This window comes from Papaver somniferum, chromosome 11 (assembly GCF_003573695.1).
Source record: "Papaver somniferum cultivar HN1 chromosome 11, ASM357369v1, whole genome shotgun sequence".
Classification (NCBI taxonomy): domain Eukaryota; kingdom Viridiplantae; phylum Streptophyta; class Magnoliopsida; order Ranunculales; family Papaveraceae; genus Papaver; species Papaver somniferum.
The window spans coordinates 109,070,917-109,094,365 of NC_039368.1; the positions used below are offsets into that span (position 1 = coordinate 109,070,917).

Below are 23,449 nucleotides of genomic sequence, written 5' to 3' on the forward strand. Positions count from 1 at the left end.
ACTCCCAACTCCTCTCCGCAAGTTAAAAGTGAGTTTAATGTTTTTTTTTGTTTAGTTAAGAAACTTAAGACATAAAATTATTTTGTATTGGATTTTGATAGAATATAAAGTACGAAAACGTATTCAATGATATTTTGAAGAACAAAAAAAGTTTATGTTTGATTATTAGTAGATATATTTTCTTATTTGTACATTCTATCATAATCCAATACGAAATAAAGTTTTTGTTTGAAGTTTCTTAACTAAATAATAAAAATAAACTTACCTCTAACTTGCAGAAGTGGAGATGGGAGTGAAGACCCACCCTCTAATGGTAAATATTTCCAAGAAATTTGTGTTTTATTTGTTTCTTGAAACCCTTCTCCTAATAATTTACCACTCAACACTTTTCTCTTTCTTGTTAATAATGTGTTATTTATTATTTTTTTATACCATATTTACCCTTTCATAAATGTGCATGGTTAGTTATATAACTAATTAGGAGAATATTTATTAACTTTCCTGTAATAACATTATTCTATAACCCCATCATTTTCCTAGTTTTTTTTTTATAAAATGGATAATAATTTTTGCAATAAAAATATCTTATTTTGATATACATAGGATAATAATAAAAATATATATTTGGTACAATGTGAAAAAACACAACATTATCTCACATAAATATTCAAGACAAAAAGGTCAATTTTATAACAGGTGATTTCTACATCCTACAAAAAAATGACTCAGGAACCCATGGTGTGATGTTAGCTATCGTTATAATTAATGTTAAAGAATTTTCCAAAATGTAAATGAAACCAAACATACTGAATTACTAAACTAAGACCTCAAGAAACAAAGTAGATAAGTAAACTAAAGTCATTTTTACACAAGCTCATAATCCAACTTAATCACCATATGCTCTGAATCCTTCAAAACAAAAAACCCCAATTAAATCACCTATACCTTGTACTGAGTAAACTCATATGATGTACTCCTTGACACTTCCGGTATGAATGTCTATAGGGAATGATATAGTCATAGAACGGTAGTACATCTTAAATGCACGGTATGCTTGAGGCAAGAGATAGGGGAACATATCATTAAAAAATCTGAACTAACCTCCTACAGTCCCCCGAAAGACTACCTAAAAAGAGAGACAAAAGAAGTACAAAATTACAGTCATGAAGGAGGTAGAGGCTACACAAGAAATCAGAAAAAATATAGTCATGAAAGGATCTAGAAGCTACATAAGAAATCAGAAAAAAGAGGACCTTGATTTTACTAATATGCTCTTCATTATTTCTTATGAACCTTATAAGATGTACTGGCTTTACAAATTAATCTCTTTTATAGCAGGGTGATAACCTGATTCACTCGTCACTTCATATTTATTATGCACAAGTCTCTGGATATTAAATATTGAAACAAATATGAAGAGCCGTTAGTTCTTAAGTAGTCTAACATCTTCTGATATAAGATTCACTCAGACTAGATCAAAGTGTCGACGAGATCTTTAAAACTATTGTTAGATCTTTAGGGAGAGGACGACTTAATATCGTTCGGTGTTCAAATATGGACAAGGTCCCGATGGTTTTCTGCAGTACAATTTTCTTCATTAACAAAACTTCTGGTGTCTTGTGTTTTCTTTTTTCTTTCGTATTATATTATTTTGCCTTTATAATAGGAATTACACAAGTAGTACGTAATCAATTCTAGTATATAGTTCCATATTAATATGATCAATTATGAGACTCTTTTTTGTAGAATTCGTATCTTGAAAGATAGATAACAAGTTTCATACTTGGCAGAATTCAGATTTGATAATTTCGATACGACTAGATTGATCTTGGATATTGATTTTGAGATCGTCCAAGTACTCTTCAATATAATCAGGTTCACAAGATTTTTTGTCATGACTTTCTTATTGTGAAGAGAAAGAGATATAAAATACATATTGTCAAGGATCATTAAGTTGGTCTACTTGCAATTCTATTAGGTTTTGTCCATACAGGTTGCCGCACGAAAAAATTGGTGGTGTACTTGATACTTTCTCCTTTTTATTTACGTCACAGACTAGAAATCACAAACCATGCTTTGCGGCTCAAACAAAGATCTTGGGTGAAAAAAGCGGGGGTGCAACAACCACACCCAATAATTCGTTCGAAAATATGAATGGACTAAACTCCAATATAATTCTGAGAGAACCAACTTAAAAGTGAGACTTAATCAATAAATATATCAAAAATATTTATCTCTATTTCTCAACACAATCATCAAATCGAACAGATAAAATTCCGCGAGCCTGATTGATATGAGAAATAACTTGGACGGTACCAATACCCAGTGTCAATCAAGTTCTATCCAACAATCAAGGTCGGATTTATCAACTAATTGAACTATGCATAACCAGTGATATTTCAATTGTATAACAAATATAATGCGAAAAAGAAATAACACAGACACCAGAAATTTTGTTAACGAGGAAACTGCAAATGCAGAAAAACCCCGGGACTTAGACCAGCTTTGAACATCACACTGTATTAAGCCGCTACAGACACTAGCCTACTACAAGTTAACTTCAAACTGGAATGTAGTTGAGCCCTAACCAAGTCTCATACCGATTAAAGTACGGTCGCGTTCCTTACACCAGAAATTTTGTTAACGAGGAAACCGCAAATGAAGAAAAACCTCGGGACTTAGACCAGCTTTGAACACCACACTGTATTAAGCCGCTATAGACACTAGCCTACTACAAGTTAACTTTAGACTGGAATGTAGTTGAGATCTAACCAAGTCTCACACCGATTAAGGTACAGTCGCGTTCCTTACGCCTGTAGAACCCTTCCGAATTTTGCACACTTGATTCCCTTAGCTGATCTCACTCACAACTAAGAATGCTACAACCCAAAGTCGAAGACTTATAAACAAATATGTCTCCCTCATATATGTCTATTATTTATTCGATTTTTGTTTCGTTTTTTGATAAATCAAGGTGAATAGGAACCAATTGATAATCCGGTTTTATACTCCCGAAGAGCAGTCTAGAAATATCAATCACCTCACAATAACCTAACTGATTAACAGAAGAAGTTATTGCGGAATCATAAGAGTCTGAGACGAAGAACTGTTGTGATTACTTTTTATATCTTACTTATCGGAGATAAATCTCGAGTGAATCCTAGAGAAGATAAAACTCAATATGATAGAACAAGTAAGATCATAATACGCAACTACAGAGAAAATGTTTGAATCTGGCTTCACGAATCCCAAATGAAGTCTTCAAGTCGTTAACCTAATAATGGTTGTGGAAAAACCTAGGTTAAAGGAGAATCGATTCTAGTTTGCAACTAGGACACATGAAAGTGTCGGGATCAGTTTTTCCAGTTGCTAGAGTTCTCCCTTATATAGCCTTTCAAATCAGGGTTGCATACAATCAAAGCTAAGACAGCTTAGTAACAAAGCATTCAATGTTCACCGTTAGATGAACTCCTGATTTAAGATTCAAGCTAAGTCTGCTTAGAAATTGAGCAATCAATCTCCACCATTAAATGGTCTTAGCTTGTTACACACAAATGAAATATACATATATTTATATATGTGTAACCGTAGCTAAACGTGTATATTGAGTTGGCTCAATAACGTGTTAACCGAGGTTAGCTATATGAAAATTTTTATCTTAACTATATTTAATCTAACACTTCTAGATTAAATATGATGATCAATTAATCATGAAATATAATCAAATTAATCTAATTGTGTTTCAATTAGAGTTGCTCAATTGTTCACCATCTCATAGAAATATATATGATCAAATTGAAACAAAATCAGATTGATTCGCAATCGTACAAAGTACTTATACATGAATCAAATCATGAACATTAAGCCACAGTTTGCAAAATTAATTTGCATTTCTCAAATCAATTCATGAACATTATAACCGATTTTTGAACTTAACCATCGTGTTCGCAAACTGGGTACGCGAATAGCAGCTCCGGACCTTGGCCTAGTCAAGCTGTTCGCAAACTCGGTTCACGAACAACCGTTCCGGACCCAACTCAGTAAACCCGTTCGCATACTAGGTACGCAGAAAAGAGTTTCGTACCTTCTCAGGTAAATCTGTTTGCATACTAGGTACGCAAAAAAGAGTTTCAGACCTGAATCATCACAATACAGTTCACATACTAGATATGCATACCGTGTTGTATCCAGACATGGTTAATTTTTCTAAACTCTCATTTCAATCATTGAAACATCCTTGGAAGACAACAATGGTAATCTCACACATACCATTAGCTTCAAGTGATTTTCAAGTGATCGAATGATCAATACGAAACTTCCCAAGCTAACATCAAATGACAGTCTCACACAAATCATATAAGATGTTCAAGGTAATTTTCACATGATTATCTTTTGACTTAATATTTAGTTTCCAACAAATAAATTGTTTCCAACTAAACTCGTCAAGAATATGATGAACATAGCTAAAGCTAAAAGCTTCCAACACATATTTAGAGAAACAGATAAGCGAGATATACTCAACTCGAAATATCAAATGTGTATAATGTAAAAGTCTATATAGCTATACGACTTAGTCTCATTAGAAGATACAATAGAATAGACTTCTGAGTGATAGATAAGTTTTAGTCTCAACATACCTTTTGTTGATGAAGTTCCTCTAAGCTCCTCGGTAGATCTTCGTCTTCAATTGGTGAACGCCGTGAAGTCTAAATCTCAACTACACATTTTATCCTAATCTTAGACATAGTTATAAGTATACTAGAAATCAAGTATATAGTTTTGATCAACTAAAGTAGACAAACAAGCTTGGGATAGCAACGCTTGCGAGTTCGACCGAGCAGTGCTCTAACATTGAGAATAAGTTCTTCCTTGTTATTACCATGAGTTTTCCACTTGGTTTTTTGATGGAAAACTTGAAACGAACCCCTTGTATTAGGGCTAAAATGTAGTTGATATAATCTATACACCACACCCAAAGTAATTAGGCACAAGAGAACTTAATGAGGTGAAAAGGTTTCTCATTAGAGTGAAACCAATTATATTTTTCTTGTCCTTTAACTTGGAGGCTAAGTTTTTTTTTTTTTTACATGGATCATGAAGGCAAATCTTTTACGATTCAATGAAACGTAGCTACAGAGCATTGTACTAAATTACATGGAACATTCTCGAAATGTACAAGAAGTTATGGATAAAGCCAATGTTTTTATTTTTTTTTAGAAAATCAAAGTACCTCTTCATTAAGGAAATTCAAGGTTACATTGAGTTTTTGATTGAAAAGAAGAAAATAAATAGAAACATACCATATAAGTACAATACTGAGAAATACGACAAGAAAAAAATTATTGGAGTGCAATAAGTACAAGTATAATTAAGAACCGAATAGATCAGAGGAGTATTGGTTTTTCTCGGAATCATATTCCAACCATTTTGTTTGTTATTCTTCTTCAAAAAGATATGCTCCAAAGATATGTGTGATTTGCTCAAATCTCTTAAAGCTAGTGATGAAGATTTCGTCAAAACCATTCTTGTTGAAGATTTCGTCACCGGATAATTAGAAGACGAAGATTCCGGTGAAGATTCCACCGCCAAAGATAACAACGATGAAAAGTTCTTCGTTAGAGAACACCACTACCGATCTAAAAATCCCAAGCCCAAACGGTCGTTAGACGAAGCCACCTTAAAGGTGTAGAAACCTTACCCGTAAATAAGTAAAAAAAAAACATAAATAAACCTAACCTAAACCAACTACTAGCTAGGAAAGCAATAAAATAGCTTAATCTTGCTCGGATCAAGCCACTGATTTGATATTAGACATCCTAAATATGAGGGAGGATCCATGGAACTTTTAGATGGACAAGGTCAGATAAGATTTGCGTCATTTTCTCCGCAAAACTCAAACGACAATGAATTATCGTATTTTGATGATATATTCCTCTTATAATACTCTACATTCCTACAAAAAATGAACACAATTGGAGATGTATAAAACGACCATCTACCCCTTTGAATATCAACCGTTCAAATTTAACGGTTGAAATTAATATTGGTAGATGGTGAGGTTTGTTATCTCATATTGCGTTCAGTTTTTATAGGAGTGTAGTCTTATAAAAGGAACATATCATCAAAATATTACACTTAAATTCATTGTCGTTTGGATCTTGCGGAGAAAATGACGCAAATCTTATCTGACCTTGTCCATCCAAGAGTGTCCATGAATCCTACCTCCCTAAATATTTATATCTAACAGTATAACAAAAAAATTATGGGGTGATGATATAAGGGACCTAGGTTCGAAACTCGCCAATACCACAATTCTTTATGAACAAAAACAATTAAAAAAGAAATATGATATCATTAAATTGTAAATTTCTCGCTGCTTTAAAAAAAATAAACACTCAAATGTCCTTCCACTATGAGAACTTGCAATTGGGTGTTTGTCCATCCGCTTTAATAATTTTCCCATCCCACTGTAGGTACAAAACTGACAAATCTGCTGATACGGTAGTTTCGTCGGACTTGTTATTAGGCGCGGAACTTAAGTGTTTATTTAAGAAAGAAAAGAAAGAACTGGAAAAAGCCTGGAATAATCTACCATTTTCAGAACCTGGCTAAACGGGGGCCTATGAACATTAATTTGGGCCTATGATTACAGGACAAAAAAGGTTATTAAGAAATGAAACTACCAATTTACCCTCTATCAAATATTAATACTACTAATTTTTCCCATCAAATCCTAATCATAAAACTAAAATCATAAAATTAAAAATTAAAATTAAAATCAAAATCATAAAACTAAAATCATAGAATTAAAAACCAATATCAAAATCAAATTCAAATTCATTTCAATCTCTACTTCAACTGATCTTCTTCTTTTCTTCTCAACCCAATCCTCTAAACTAGGTTTTAGTAACATGCAGTCCCTCAAAAATTGAAAATTTTGCAATCAAATTTTTCCGGGTTTACCAGAATCGGTTAACGTTAATGTACATGTGATCTGATTGCAAATAGAAACGGTTTATGTTCATGCCCACAAAGACCGCTTGTCCTGGATATGTTTTCTGGTTCGATAAATTTGAACCAGAATCGGTCTATGTTAATGTCCACATAGCCCGATTAAGTTACGGTAGCGATAACCATTTTTCTGTAACTATTTTTTGTTGGAATCGGATTATATGTGCGTCCACAAAAACTGATTGTGTACCATTTGAATTCATAACTGCTTAGTCCATAATCGGATGACATTAGCAATTATAAAAACCGATTGTTGATGTATAATGCTAGCATCGGATTTTATATGTGTGTCGAGTAAACCGATTGTTGTAAGAAAAAATTCCCATTTTTTTTGTATCTTTTCTTTTTAGAATCGGATTACATGAGCACTTTTATAAACCGATGCCTTTTGTGCAATGTCAATAACCGGTTTTTATGTGTGCATTGTGTAAACCGATTCTGGTTATACCCGAATTAAAAATAACTATTATTATGATTTTACACGATTTCTAAATGAGTATGATTTCATACTCGATCGCAAAATGAGTATGAAATTTATACGCCAACTGAAATCGAGTATGAAATCATACTCATTTGCAGATCGAGTATGATTTAAATTATGTTTGATTTTTGTTTTCCAATAATCGGTTTTTTGTGTACATGTGTAAAAACCGATTTTTTTTGTGAATTGAAAAAATCAACCCAAAATCGGTTTATGAGTGCATGAACATATACCGATTCTGATTTGATTTTTTTCAAAAAAAAAGTAAAAAAAATAAAAAATCATGTTTTGATGATGAATCAAGATCAGTTGATTTCTAATTTAAATTCACCAAACATCAATTAATCACCCTATTAACACTAATTAATCAGAAATAAATTAACCATCATTTTTGGATAAAAGATTATGCTTTTTACCTTTTAGTGATCCTTTTCATCCCGTAGTTATAGGCCCAAATTAATGTTCATATGCCCACATTTAACCAGATTTGAGAACTTGCAATGTGGGCCTCGTTCCCTTGTTGCTTAGAGGCGACAAAAAAAAAAAACTCTTCTATGTTCGGTCCTCTTCAATATGGCTATCCGCGATCTAGCGTGATATATTTAATCTCTGGTCTTTAATAGCGTCGTCGAATAGTCCTTTGCCGATGTTGACACACATGTTACAGTACCTTGTTGTTTCACATATACCTTGTGGACACACTAGTCGGTAGGTGGTGTAATTTAATGAGCCTGGAAAATGCCGAATACTACATGAATGTCTCTTGTTTAAATTTTATGTGGAAACAATCAAGGCTGCTGATGGAGTACCAACTTGTTTGAGGGTGTACCAACCCAAGGCAAATATTGTTTTGTCTTATCAGTGTTCAGGTACACCCCCAATCAAAACAAGTCCCCCTATTAGCAACCTTGGAAACAATGAAATAAACTTTCAAAAGCCAAACCAGTAGTTATCTCTACTAGGAGGGCATCGCTAAGGACCACTAATTACTAGATCCTCCACATGTGATGACAAGTGATAGGTGACGATAGCTGCATTTTTCCGGAACCCTAAATGTTTGAATTCACACAATATAGCTTTCTCGAACGCAAAATTGGTTAAAAATGTAAAAATCAACAATTTCTTGGTGAAATAGACAGTTAGATTTTGATACTGTTTAAATGGATAAAAATATAAAAATAGGCAGGATGTAACCAGTTTCATCGTGCCCATTTTCAAATATTTTTTCTTATTTTTAATTTACACAGGATGTATCCAGTTTCATCCTTGCTATTTTTTAAATTTAAGGTAGGATGAATCCAGTTTCATCCTTGATATTTTTCTTTTTGACATTTCACCTAAACTATTTTTTACTCGTATTTAAAAATATTTGGACAAATGACCCATTTTCCGTTTCTCAAACACGTATAGGTTTGCATTTTTGGTTCATGGCCGGGGACCATGCTTGCCCGCATACCTATTTTGGTGATAATATGAGAGGAATAGGAATGGTGGGGATGAGTAAAACAGTATGGCCCCCAAGTTTGATTTCTTAATTCGAGCCTCGGTGCTTCTTTTAAGATTTTATATATTTCGTGTCTCGCTTTTTCTATGGCTCATAACATGGGTGGTGGTATCATGGTGTGCATAACACACCAAAAAGGTCATTTGTTTATTGGAAAATTCATTCATAGAATCATAGGATAATCCCCCACTCCATTCTTGTCTACTTTTTACCTATGATGAGTTTGGAATAAAAAAAAATCATCTCCCATTAAGAAAAACTGCTTCATTTTCATTTGGTAAAATCGCAGGAGGTTTATAACTAGCAACGAGAAGACAAGTTTTATCCCAAAATCTACAATGATTTATACGGGGATACCAGTCATACTAAGGACTGCTACTGTTTTATATAAGACAAAAAGATCCGATCCTGATCGTTGGATCGATAAAATGGTATCAGCTCCTAGTAGGACTGGTATCCCCTTTATAACTCGTGAAATCTACTGGTCTATGTCGACATGGTAATTTTTCATATCAAATCTAGACGGGGACATAGCCAGATATGAGAGGAAGCAAAAAAAAAAAAAAAACATTTTGAGGGCCACGGGTAAAACAGAGTCTGCTTAGAAACCTAATATATTACGAATATCACGCTTGGAAGCCGGTTATGCACTTATGTTCTTAACTGGCTCCGCCTCTGGATGTAGGATCCCGAATGTGCACAAATTATGTCCCCAAAAACTACGGATATTTTCACCAAACAACTTAATAATCATCTGTATTGTCAAAGTAAAAAAAAAAAAAAGTTGTACTAAATGTCATCAACACTGAGTAAAGCAAAAGCAAAGACCACCCAGCATTAGCAGCAGCATTATAATTTCACAATTATTTCCCCACGCGACCTCCTTCTTCAATTAACAATCCAAAAAGACATTTATTCCACTGTAACTAGTCCATTATCGTCCTCCTCCTCCCTAATAATTAATTAATATGGATGGATCTTTTTCACTTTTGTTTGTTTTTGCTTTGTAGTATGTGTTTTAAACGGGTCAGCTCAGCTTAATCGGGCACAAAGCACCATACAAAACCATAAGCGCATAATAGCCATTTATTTTATCTAAATGTAAAAAAGTGAAATGCTTTATTCATATTTCTGTCAGAGTCAAGCCAAACACAACTCACTCTACACAGTGTACTAAGAAAAGGAAGAAAAAAGGAGTAAAGATTTTTCAGAGCACCCAATTTATTGTAAATGTTATTTATGAGTCCCAGAAGAAAAGAAGAAGAAAGAAAGAAAGAAAACCCTAGCTAGGAATCAACAAACCCTTGTTCTATTTTAGAAGAGGAACAACAGGATCGAGTCAAAAATGGAGATTCTTGCAGTTTCAGGTACCAGGAGGAGGTATTATTATTGCTTCTTTTTAGTAGTTGTTTCTTGTTGTTTTGTTACTTTATCTGTTGCAAAACCTTTAGCTTCATTTGCATACAAAAGATTTGATGAAAAGACCCTTAGTTTTGATACTGAAATTGGGTTATATGGAGATGCTAAGGTTGTTAATGATAGTGGTTCTGTTGAAATGAATGGTAATATGGTTTGGAATTCTGGGAAACTTGTTCATAGAAAAACCATTCGATTAGGGAACCGCAAGAGCCCGGTTTCGTTCTCTTCGTATTTCTCGTTCTCGATTTCATCTGAGAATGGAGATGGACTTGCTTTTATGTTGATACCAAAGGGGTTTCCTTTGGTGAATGGAGGAGGATCATTTGGGCTTGGAGATAAGTTGGAAAATGGTGGGGGTAAAGTTGTTGCTGTTGAATTTGATACATTGAAGAATGTCGAACATGGTGACCAGAATGGGAATCATGTTGGGATCGATTTGGGTAGTTTAGTTTCTGTTAAGGTTAGCAATGCTTCATCTGTCAATGTGATTCTCAACAGTGGGAAGAAATTACACTCCTGGGTCGATTACGATGCTAGTTCGAAGCGTTTAGAAGTTCGATTGTGTAATTTTAGCGAGAGCAGGCCGAATGATCCGTTAGTTTCCTATCAAATTGATTTGTCAAGAATGTGGAAGGAAGAGGAAGTGTTTGTCGGAATAGGTTCTTCAAGTGGGAATTCTACTCAGACAAGTGGTGTTTATTCATGGAGCTTTAGGTTAAGGCGTGTTCCGACATGGATGCATTCTGAACCTCTGGATCCTCAAGAGTACTCAAAAGTGTATTCACACGAGAACAAGCCTCCGATTATCCATTCCAGAACAGTTTGTGCTTTCAAGATTGTCACTATACTACTTTTCGGAGTTGGATGTGGAGCTTTGGCTGCTTCAATAATGTTGTTCTTATGGACTGTCTTTGCTAATAGACGTGCAGCGGTTGTTCCAGCTGAATATCCTGATCACCCCGTGGAATATGGGTATGAGAAGATCAAAGTAGTTGCTGAGAAAGCCACCACTGACGACAAGAAATGAAGGTTGTGGTGATGATGGGGAGACGACGAGGTGGATGCTCTGTAAATTGTGTTGTCAACTTTATGTAAGTCCTTGTTTAAGCGTGTTCTGTGAAGTTTATTTGAAGAAACGGTGTATCATATTTCTCTTTAATGGAGAGTACTAATAGTTTGATCCACTGTTTCTTAATGACTTTTTCGTAATCCTTACACAGCATTACAACTCCTTGTCTCATTTCTACTTCAATGTGCCAGTCTCTCAATTGTTTTTTGCACCAGAGGGTGGTAAAAAAATAATCTTCTAGCAGGTCTTTTATGTGCTGGGTTGCAACAGGTTTCCTTGGCTTAACTCCTTGCTTGGTGCAAACAGACTAAATAAGTGCTTCCGACTGTGAATGGTTTGTTCTGGTTTTTCTATGAGTGCCTCAAATTAGGTTCTTAGGTTAGTCTGTTGGATACATTCATCAATTCAGAAAGACAAAGCTAGCCTCAAATCAAGTTCTTAGACATTGTTATATCATTTCTTGGCTCTTGCCTTGGCGAACAGATAATTTACATCCTTCTCAGACTCACCAACCCATAAATTACCCAGTTCCAGTTCCATAACATCAAGAAAAGTTCAGCCCCACTGATGCTACTTCATGTGCTAGTAATTTCTTAATGCAACCTGGAGGACCAAACATCAGACCACCTATCCATGGGCAGATGCCAATTCATAACTGGATGCTTTAGCGACCATTCTACTACTTCCACCGACATCTCTCGTCGCAATTGGAACCTGCGACCATAGCAGGTGTCACACCTGCAAATGCACCTAGCAGATTTTTTGCGCAAATGTAACCTGGCAGTACAGTGGTTCAGTGAATCAAGCTTCACCCACTCGTACTTCAGCCTTATAAGATTGCACCAACGCAAACAACCAACTCTACAGTTCTACAACCGAAGTCTTTAATCTACTTTCTTCTTTTCTTTACTCCTCAAATGTTTACCATAAAACATTCAAACAATGCCATACATTCACTAATACAATCAACCAACCAAGAACACTTAGAACCTGACATAATCAACTCATTTTATTGCATCAAAGGGAAGATATACAAAACTTTCCCACTTAGGGACTTATACAAATTTGTTCCTCTTGTACCAAGCCTTTACCTTAAAAAAAACTCTTTCAATTTGAGTCTCATAATCTCATATGTAGGCCTGCTGATTTTCTCATGCCTTAACACTATTTATACAACAAATTTACTGGCCAAAAACCGTGCACACCAGCTACACACGCATGGGACAACCATCTGTCCCGTAAAGCAGTTCCATAACCGCCAACAACTGGTTTACTGAACTTGGCCTTGATCCAATGCACGGACATCTTGGACCTGCAGTTTTCTTGGCCTAAGCCAATGTACAACAATCTTTGTGCTACAATCATCTCGGTCATTCCTTTATCTCATTCTGGTTATTCATGTATCATATGCTTCACTTAGCCAACTTGTTCGACAATAGAAATGCCACTTTTGCATTACTAACTTGTTTGCACTGTCCAAGCTTTAGCCAGCCTTGAACTAATGCATAGGCCAACTCTTAGCCTATTCTACTCTCTTGCATTATCCTTGAGTTTGGGTCAACTCCATTTCGTGGATATGCATCAATGCCAACATCGCATGCTGCATTTGTCAACTTGGCATTGCCTTGCCTTTCCCTCAATGAAGCTTCATTGTGTCGGCCAATAAGCTTCACTACTTGGCCAATGTTCTTACAGTGTAGCCCCGCCTTCGCGCTTCATTTACCTGCAGGATCCAGCCATCTTGGCGCTTAACGGTCTGTGCACTGCAGCACTATCTTGGTTGAAGACTGGCTAGGCCGGCTATACTGTGTCGCGCCATCTTGGCACTTCACCAGTCTGACTGGTCATAGCAGGATATAAAGGTATTTTTTAGCTAAGTCATGATATTAAAGCCAAAAACAGTAATTACCAGGGGACCCGAGGGTCTCAGACCCTTTAGAGAGCTAAAGGGCAGACAAAACCTCTAAAAATCTAAAAATGAATAGAAATGGGCAAAACAGGTCCTTACAGGAAACCGTAAAAATCTATAACACTCGTTAAACTTTAAGCATTAATATCACACGAACTCCAAGCACCCTACAGATTACTCATGTCCGTAGCAATCATCATTCTAGAAACATAACTTCGTTTAAAATTGCGTTTATGTGATTGTAAAGGTCCACACACTTTACTATTCCTCGATGTATTACCATTAACTGATGCAATAGCCAACTTCATATTTATAAAATTCAAGACTCTCTGAGCTTCTTCCTCCGCAATAGGGTCAAACCCTTTATCTTTGTTAGGAGAGTTTATTATAGACCCCCTGGAATATAAGGTACAATCGCTGATCGATTAATATCAGCATCCATCCCCTCATTATAATCTGTTTCAACTTGTTCCACATCCTCATTGGCCACCTTCTCCGCTAATTCATCAATAAGATTATTTGCTGTAGTATCTATAATTTCTTGAGCGAACTTTGACCTTTTTTGCCCCTCTTCCTCCAATATCTTCTTATTCATACGTATTTCCTCATCCGAGAGATTCTCTTTAGATTTATTCGTACGTTTACGTCTCTTATTGTTACCAACAACAACCCCCTGTATAATTTCATTAATAGTTGGATCATCAACTAGTATTACTGATTTTTGAGTAGGGATGATGACTGCTCTCCGATACAATAGTTTCAGGTATGATTTCATTCACAACAACTGCAAAAACTTCCGGGGTTATTCTCGATTGATAATGATAGACACATTTTTGTGTCTGATTTGTCTCGATTCTATATACTGTTAGGGCTCATTTTTTTACTTATTATGGTGTTTTATTTATTTGTAGGTATTTTTGGCCAATAAACATTTTTGGAAAAAATTGGCTTGAAAAGTTGTCGGAAAGCACCCGGAGGACACTTGCTATTCGGACCCCCGAGTTGGATAAGGGGCACCCTCAGGACGCCCCTTAAGGAAGATGCTAAAGGCACCCCTAGTCTGGTTAGGGGGCATCCCTATTCTTCCATATTTGAACAGAAAATTGGCGGGAAATATTTGGCAGTTGAGAACAAAATTAGGGTTCATATTTTGGAGGGGTTTACACGAGATTCAATCTCGGATTTGTGTTGGGCTGGACTCAACTTAACCAAACAGGGTTGGTAATGGATTTTGTTTTGATCGAATTTGGTTGAATCATCGAGATGACTGAAAACATGGAGATGAGTTTCTCGGGTCTCTGTTACATTGGTTTGGAGGAGTTTTAGCCGAGTTTGCTCGTGGGATTGATTGGTAAATGGAAAGAATATCTCCCCAGAGATTCGACTATATCTTAGAGAGCGTTTGGAAGAGTAGAAACAACTGAGATGCGTAAACAGAGACGTGTAGAAAATAGAAACAAAAGTCCGAGACTTTTGGTGGAGGGAAGTGGAAGATTTCTCAGGATTTAATCGTCCTGTGAAGTATAAAGTGCTGGGACGAGTCACAAAAAGAGGTACGCAACCTTAGGAGAAGTTTAGAACCCAACAGAGAAGAATCAGTCGAGTTGCAGAGCGAATCACACCAGCAGGAGAAGAAGAAGAAGCTGACGAACAAACACCATTCAAAACAGTCGTTCTGTCAGTCTTAATATCTCAACACTTAGGCGTCTCAATTTGTAACACTGCTACAGTAACCAGCAGGTCTCTGTAACAGTTCGGCGTTTGTAACAGCTTCTTTGTAGCGCCAATACAGCATTGCAAACTGTCTGTTTTATTATCTTCCTTTCTTTTAATCAACTTTTGAACCATAAACCAATATTTTAAGCAAGTGATTAATATGAGGAGCTAAACCCCATTGCTGAGGCGATAGAGGAAGCTATTTTTCCAAAAAAAAAAGTGGTATATTCTATTTTATCTTTTTATTTGCAATTTTATTATGATTATTTGCCTTGAACTAATATCGAATATGATTTTTATTTGAGTAATTGTGATCTATTTTGATGGAGTATGCTTAGTTTAAGACTTTTGATGCTTCATACTTGGTATTTACAATTATTGCTTTTGAAAATCTACTTGTTGCAATAGTAAGAATCAAATTGAACGAGAAAATTGCATGAAATCAAAGATTGGGTTAAATCACTTTAAACTTGGAAAATAGTGGAATCTTAGCCTCAATGTTCTTTTAATATTGATACCAACTTTGTCAGTGTTTGTTATAATTATTAGTGAGTTTTCTGTTTAGTTTTGAATTTAAGTCTAAAGTTATCCTTCACAAGTTCGAGAATCGAATCACTTTTTACCATTATCTACAAAACACATCAGTTAACTACTGATATCAACTTCAGAAGTTATAGATTTATCCCCTACATCTGTAGTTGACTCATCATAAACATTTTCCACTGCTTCACCCTCTCCCATCTTTTCATCTTCCTCAGTTCCGTCCATATTTTTAAGAACATCAAACTTACCAGTGGTTACGTTACCTGAACTTGCAGCACCATCGTCACTGAATTTAGTTTTTGTACCCTTAGCTAATTCGAATACAGATTGTCTTCGAGCCTGTAACAATTTCTTGTTGTTGTTGACTTCTTCAGTTGTTGGGGGAACATATTCTTTGTTCTTGTTACCTCTTCTACGATCTCTATCTAAAATTATTATTAGGATCTACTTTATTATCTGCTACATTACTTGACGTAGTAGAATCAATGTTTTCAGCTACATGCCATGATTTAGCTTTACATTGATCAATAGAATGACCTAAAACCTTGCAGTGCTCGCAAAACCCAGGATGTTTTGGAATTTCCACCACCTGTTCATAACCCTCGGGATCCCAACTTGATTGAACGTAAACAGTTTTATCAACTGATTTTGAAAAATCAATCTCGACCAAAAATGAAGCATAATAACCAAAAGTTTTTTTCAAAGTTGGTTCATCCACTTTAACAGGTTTTCCTAGGGTTCCTGACATACCCAGTAAAATTTTTTCCGACCAATATTCCTGTTTTAAGCCTGGATATTGAACCCAACTAATGTCGACGTAACTTTTTGTTTATCAGGATTAAAGCCAACAGTCCATTCTTGAACACGAACTGCATGAATCACTTTGATTCCTTTGATCGTAGTTTCTATGATATAAGGACCATCTTCTAAAACCTTATTAACAGCTGCAGCATTATCAAACGTCATGGTAAAATAACCCTTAGGAAGCGGAATAAAAGGACAACCACCATTAATCTTCTTCCACTATGATAATAGAACTTGTGTCGCGTCTTCAAACTTTGTGCCAATTAAACTGAATTGCATGTCCTCCATAGATTCAGCTTCTAACCCCGGTGTAAGCATAATACCTTTGCCTTTCCCGATGATAAGAACCGGTTTAGGTAGGGATTCAATATCTATGGATGTTGGTTCCCTACTTCGAATAATCTTCCCCATAACAACATCACCATATCTAGTAATCCTGGGAAGATCAAGGGAGTGATCTCCCATTGTTGAAAGACGTTAGAAAATCCAAAACAACGAGTACCCTGGATTTCACAACCGGAGCAGGATATAAAGGTAACATACGGGAAATTAGGGCCTCAGAAACATGACAAGTTATGGACCAAGTACAAAAACACGAGAGGGGGAGGGAGGGCAATTTACAATCTCTTTTTAAACGTGATCGTTTCAAACCCAAAAATGGAAAAGAAGGCTCTAGACTTCCTTGGATGTTCTCGAATCATCAAGAATGGTGTAGAAATAAATCAGAATGGAAAAAATATCTTAACGGATATTGATTCTCCCCCCTATAAATATGTGATGCAATTAGCTTGGAGAAACATCTAATCAAATACCTGCAAGCCAATCAACCTCGAACAGCAATCATCAATTTAGAATCCCAATTCTCCAATTCACCCAAAACCTTTTCTTTAATTAAAAATGTCGATCATTCCAAACTTGTTTGGCAACAGAAGAACCAACGTCTTCGACCCATTTTCCCTAGACGTATGGGATCCATTCCAAGACTTCCCATTCTCATCCCCAACCTCATCTGCTGCACTCTCTATGCCTCGTTCTGAATTATCCAAAGAAACATCACAATTAGCAAACACTAGAATTGATTGGAAGGAAACCCCAGAAGCACATATCTTTAGAGCTGATCTGCCTGGTGTTAAGAAGGAAGAAGTGAAAGTTGAAGTTGAAGAAGGGAGAGTTCTACAGATAAGTGGAGAGAGAAGCAGAGAAAGTGAAGAGAAAAATGATAAATGGCATCGAGTTGAACGTAGCAGTGGCAAATTCTTGAGGAGATTTAGGTTGCCTGAGAACACGAAAGTGGATGATGTTCAAGCTGCTATGGAGAATGGAGTCCTTACTGTGACTGTTCCCAAAGTTGAAGAGAAGAACCCTGAAGTGAAATCTATTCAGATTTATGGTTAGAGTTTCAGTACTGACAGCAAAATGTGATCCTGCCCTTTGGTTATGGTTTCAGTGTGGAGTGGTTTTATTATGGTATTAGCATCAGTGTTGCCTGGATTGGTTGTGTCTTTGATCTTGTGTTATCAGTCTGTCATTAGCGTTCTTGTTCAAAATAAGCCGTCTTGCTGTTTTTGTTACCATTGGGCACCAAATCGGTTGTTGGTGTCTTTGGTCTTGTAATCTTTGTTCTTAATTGCAATCAAATTACTAATTTTCTTTATATTGTTGGTTCCTTGCTTGATCAAAACCCTTTGCAAACTCCATAAAGATGACTCTGGTACAACACAATAAGCCATAATTCTCTTTGCCACAAATCAAACTGGGTAATGTCTTGAACCATTTGGTGATGTTGTATTTACGCGGCAGCTTTCTATCATCTTTTGCTTTGCAAGGTCAATGTGTGCATAAATCCAACAGGGTTAAAAAGCCTTTGATTCTTAAACTTCCAGCTCCAGATTGTACAAGGTCTAAATTCAATACATGACATCTATGAATTGATACATGGCATACTTAGGTCAGGGAACATTCTATTATTCAGATATCAAATATTACTTCTACAAAGGAATTCCAACTATAGAAACCAAGTGTACCTTTCGCTTGGCACTGGGTCTCCTTCCCTTTTCAAAGTTATCAAATGTCACTTCAAGCAAAGTTCCTTCTTTAATTGTTTGATGTGCTTGAATCAAATGATCATATATTTTGAGTCGAGCTCGAGTGGATTAAAGCTGGGAACACCTGACTTGAGATGCAGAATCCACTTAATCTGGGGAAGTCACAACATTCCCTGTATCACTAATGTCTCGTGATGCTTTGATTATAACATCACAGCAACTACCATAACCGAAACATGGAACCTTGGAGTGTATTTTCCTGATCGCTCACTGGCTTCCTTAAATGCAACATAATGTTTAAGCAAGCTGATGCAGCTTCATTGCAGAGTTCATATAGATTTGAACCAAGCAAGGTTTTCTGTTGTATCTCTGCAACGGATGGTCCATCCTATTAAGAAGACAAATAGTATATATCCTGAAATTGAAGTTTTCTTGTGTGAGCAGGATTCAGCTTATAAGAGTTCTCTATCCAACAGATATTAAATCACATGGATACCCATTTGTGTGAAGGGAAATTAATGTTCTGCATGCATATAGACAATGTGTCTCATCGAAGACACCAAAAGAATTCAATCTGAACATTCGCTGTAAACACTGTATTTTAGTGATGTATTTCTAATTATAATTGGGTGTTGGAAATCTGGTTGCAGTTAGCATTAGGAAACTACAAATGAAATAGAGCTTTGGTTGACCTATTTGAAACTCCAATATAATTTGCAGTCACATTCCTAACATCAACATTAACTTGGTGGCTGACGGAATCTAAAACAAAAACTGAAGTTAAAGCACACATCCAGGGTTCTTTGCAGCACCTTTTCACCTGTAATCATGTGCATAACAGGCTACTATTAAAAGAATTTTTCCTAGGAACAACCAAAACAGAAGAAAACACTAGCAGTATAGAAGAAGCACACCTGCGAAACGACCACTTCATATTATGCATAGGACTTCATCCCAATGTGTATACTGCGTGATAATACACCATGTATCCTACAAACTCAAATTGATTAACTGTATATTACCTGTTTCAATTTCTTGGTCAAGTCTTCCAGAGCGTCTAACTGAAGTATCAATAATTTCAGGCCTGTCACTGGCTGCAATGAGAGTACACCTTCAGTTCTGTTAACTATATCCATCAAGTCCAACAATCTGGCAACCATTTTTTGTGAAAGTTCATCACCTCCTTCTTTTCGTGCCAAAGCAACTGCGCCGAACTCATTCATGAACACCTTCAATGTTAAGATCTTGCATCACAGATAATCAGACATTTTTATGTGGGAACTTATATAAGAACTAAGAGATTATATAATTAAGACTAATCTACAATACTAATTTGAAGGAAGATTACACTGTAAGAAGAAATGAAAAGCAGAAGATTATACATATAACATACATATACAGGGCCCCGTACTTCTTAGAGCATTTCTTATTTGGAAATTTACCAACTGTTCCACCAAAGAAAGTGACTGTATCCACTGCAATTGGGAAGGCAGGTGGAGATGCTAACTTCTTTGTCAATTATATACAAGCATTTCTGGCTTCAAGCCTTCAGCATTCAAAATGCAAATATTAATATCCATACAACACCATTTGCATGCAAGATTGCAGAAAAGTCTGAGCATTACTCAATATCAGAGTGATAAACCAAATTGAACCGAGCAAACAACTTGAAGGAATATATTCAGAACCATATGTTACTCAATATCTTCCAGTAACAAGACCGTTTTTTCTCATTTCTATTAGTTCAGCAATTAAAAAACAACACTAAAAGAAGACATCACAGGACACCGGCAACTGGAAATTGTGGTGTGTAAAACCTACACAAAAGTAGGCTCACTTATTCCTCATATTCTGCTTCCTCGTCTTCATATTCACCTTCTTCATCAGCAGTTGCATCTTGGTATTGCTGGTACTCGGAGACCAAATCGTTCATGTTGCTCTCAGCCTCAGTGAATTCCATCTCATCCATACCTTCACCAGTGTACCAATGCAAGAAAGCCTTTCTCCTAAACATAGCAGTAAATTGTTCACTAACACGACGGAACATTTCTTGAATCGAAGTTGAGTTACCAATGAAAGTAGAAGCCATCTTAAGACCAGTGGGTGGGATATCACAAACAGTTGATTTAACATTGTTTGGAATCCATTCGACGAAGTAGGACGAATTCTTGTTCTGAACATTAATCATCTGTTCATCAACTTCTTTAGTACTCATTTTCCCACGGAACATAGCTGAAGCAGTCAGGTATCGTCCATGCCTCGGATCAGCGGCACACATCATGTTCTTTGAATCCCACATCTGTTGTGTAAGCTCTGGAACTGTAAGGTTTCTGTATTGCTGTGATCCACGAGATGTAAGTGGAGCAAATCCCACCATGAAAAAATGTAGACGAGGGAACGGAATCAAATTCACAGCAAGCTTTCGCAGATCAGAGTTCAATTGTCCAGGAAACCTCAAACAACAAGTAACTCCAGACATTGTTGCAGATATTAAATGGTTCAAATCTCCAACTGTTTCAACAATTGTTCCCACAAATCAGTAACAAATAATGTATTAATCAAAACTCGAAGCCAAAAGGCGAGAATCAAACCAAATATATACATATAATACTTACAGCTAGGAGTACTGAGCTTGAGAGTTCTGAAACAAATATCATACAAAGCTTCGTTATCAAGAACCATACACTCATCAGCGTTCTCAACAAGTTGATGAACAGACAAAGTAGCATTGTAAGGCTCAACCACAGTATCAGACACTTTAGGTGATGGGAAAACCGAGAAAGTAAGCATCATCCTATCAGGGTATTCTTCTCTGATCTTTGAAATCAATAGAGTTCCCATCCCAGATCCAGTTCCTCCTCCCAAAGAATGACATACTTGAAACCCTACAGTACATAAATTCAAACAAAACTTAATCAAAATCAAAAAAAATAAGTAAGAAAAATACTTGAAACCCTAGAGTAATAAATTGAAACAAAACTTAATCAAAATCAACAAAATAAAAGAGAAATCCAACCCAGACAAACAATAATCCAAGTACCTTGTAAGCAATCACAATTCTCGACTTCTTTTCTGACAACATCAAGAACGGAATCAATCAACTCAGCACCTTCAGTATAATGACCTTTCGCCCAGTTATTACCAGCACCAGATTGACCAAAAACGAAGTTATCGGGTCTGAAGATCTGACCAAAAGGACCAGATCTGATTGAATCCATAGTACCAGGCTCAAGATCCATAAGTACAGCTCTCGGTACATATCTTCCACCACTTGCTTCATTGTAATAAACATTAATTCTCTCTAATTGAAGTTCTGAATCTCCTTCATACTTTCCAATACTATCAATCCCATGTTCTGCACATACTACTTCCCAGAACTTTGCACCGATTTGATTTCCGCACTGACCTCCTTGGATATGAAGGATTTCTCTCATTTTGATTGATTTCTTGAGAAATTTTCTGATTGATTTTTTTAGAGAGAGAGAGATTGAGTTAAGAATACGGGAGTTGAGAAGGTAAAGTGTAATTATAGAGGAATTAAATTGAAATTTAAATTATCTTTGAAAAAATCTCTTAACGGCTTTATTTTTTTGAATGACCTTTGATGATGAAAGGACTCGCAACACGAACAGTCAGATGTTACCTTAAATTTTGAAATTTGAATTTTTTTCGAAATTAGCTGGATTTGCTGGAATTTGAAACTGCATTGTCCCACGTGGAAAGTACTTTCAGACTCTAACCATCTTTGATTACAGTGGGAAAAGCGGTTAGAACGGACTGACTCGTTTGTTGAGTATTGTTGGTCTTCTTGGCGTTACTGGGATACTAAATTCAATCCATCTATGAGATTCCGCTCTAGCTTCACCAAATGTTGTGACTTGTGTGAGACACCGAACAAAAAAATAAAAGATCGAACATAATAGGTAATGTGATGTATTTTTTTTATTTATTTATTTTTGAAGCAAAATGTCATGTATTGTTGCGAACTTTTGCTCTCAAGATCCTAATTTTTGTTCTCTGATTCTGTTTCATGATCTTAAAATTCTTTGAACAAATATCATTTTTCATCCACTTTCATTTACATTACCAAACAACAAAAAGAGAATTCATATAAATTACAGATTTCATTCAAATCAACCATCACTAATATTACCATTCTTACACCATTAAAACTTAAACTGCAACACTGAATTAAAATAGAAAACAGATTCAAACATCTTAGACTACCAATTGTTCTTCAACCTCTTACTGGAACCCCCCAATCTTCTTCTCTAAGCCCTTCTCTTCTCTTTGCCTTTTCTTTCTGATCTTCCCCTTCTCTTCCTGCCATGGTTAACCGTCTTCGACTCAGTCTTACTCCGAGTCCTGGAAGAACGGCTTCATCACGACTCTCCGCAACCTTCTCGGCAGTGAAAATCCGCACACTATTATTGATAACTGCTTCAGGCGCAGGAGGAAGAGGAGAAGAGGGATTTTCTTCTGGGAGAACACCTTGAAAGTAGCCATGCTCGACTCGATCAAGCACTCCAAGAACCCTACCAGGAACACCAACAGAGGACTCAACAAAAGGAGTACAATTAGGGATGATAGGGGTCAAATAGAGATAAGAAGATCCACCAATCCAAAAATCAGAATAAACCCCCAAAGCATTACCAACACCAACCACCTGATATCCCCTAGAGACAGTACCAACAAGTTTAATCCACTCACCAGAGAAATTACGGTTAGTAGATGGTTCTCCTATGAGGTAAGTACTGCTTTCTGCTCTCTCTTCATTTTCCTCACCATCACTAATTTCAATTGGGGGCGGTGGAGACGGCGGAGGAAGAATCTGCACACTCCCATTACTTCCTTCAACATCACCATTACTAGCACTTATGTTATTAGACATAACTGCAACTATCACTATCTCTACAAATTTGAGAATGAAAAAGATGGAAACCTAAGG

General features: G+C 36.2%; 2 protein-coding genes and 1 pseudogene across 2 annotated transcripts; 2 read left to right on the forward strand and 1 right to left on the reverse strand.

The window, feature by feature from the left end:
- Positions 1-10,111: 10,111 nt before the first annotated feature.
- Positions 10,112-11,643, forward strand: LOC113322976 (L-type lectin-domain containing receptor kinase VIII.2-like). The gene has a single exon (XM_026571187.1). The coding sequence runs from the start codon at positions 10,342-10,344 to the stop codon at positions 11,440-11,442; it is 1,101 nt and encodes a 366-aa protein (XP_026426972.1). The 5' UTR covers positions 10,112-10,341; the 3' UTR covers positions 11,443-11,643.
- Positions 11,644-17,165: 5,522 nt separating this feature from the next.
- LOC113321724 lies at positions 17,166-18,110 on the forward strand (annotated as a pseudogene).
- A 1,678-nt stretch (positions 18,111-19,788) lies between these two features.
- On the reverse strand, positions 19,789-22,104 carry LOC113321723 (tubulin beta-7 chain-like). The gene is made up of 3 exons (XM_026569629.1): positions 21,542-22,104; positions 21,117-21,386; positions 19,789-21,012 (listed from the first exon to the last, which is right to left on the reverse strand). The coding sequence occupies exons 1-3, from the start codon at positions 21,933-21,935 to the stop codon at positions 20,339-20,341; spliced, it is 1,338 nt and encodes a 445-aa protein (XP_026425414.1). The 5' UTR covers positions 21,936-22,104; the 3' UTR covers positions 19,789-20,338.
- Positions 22,105-23,449: the final 1,345 nt, after the last annotated feature.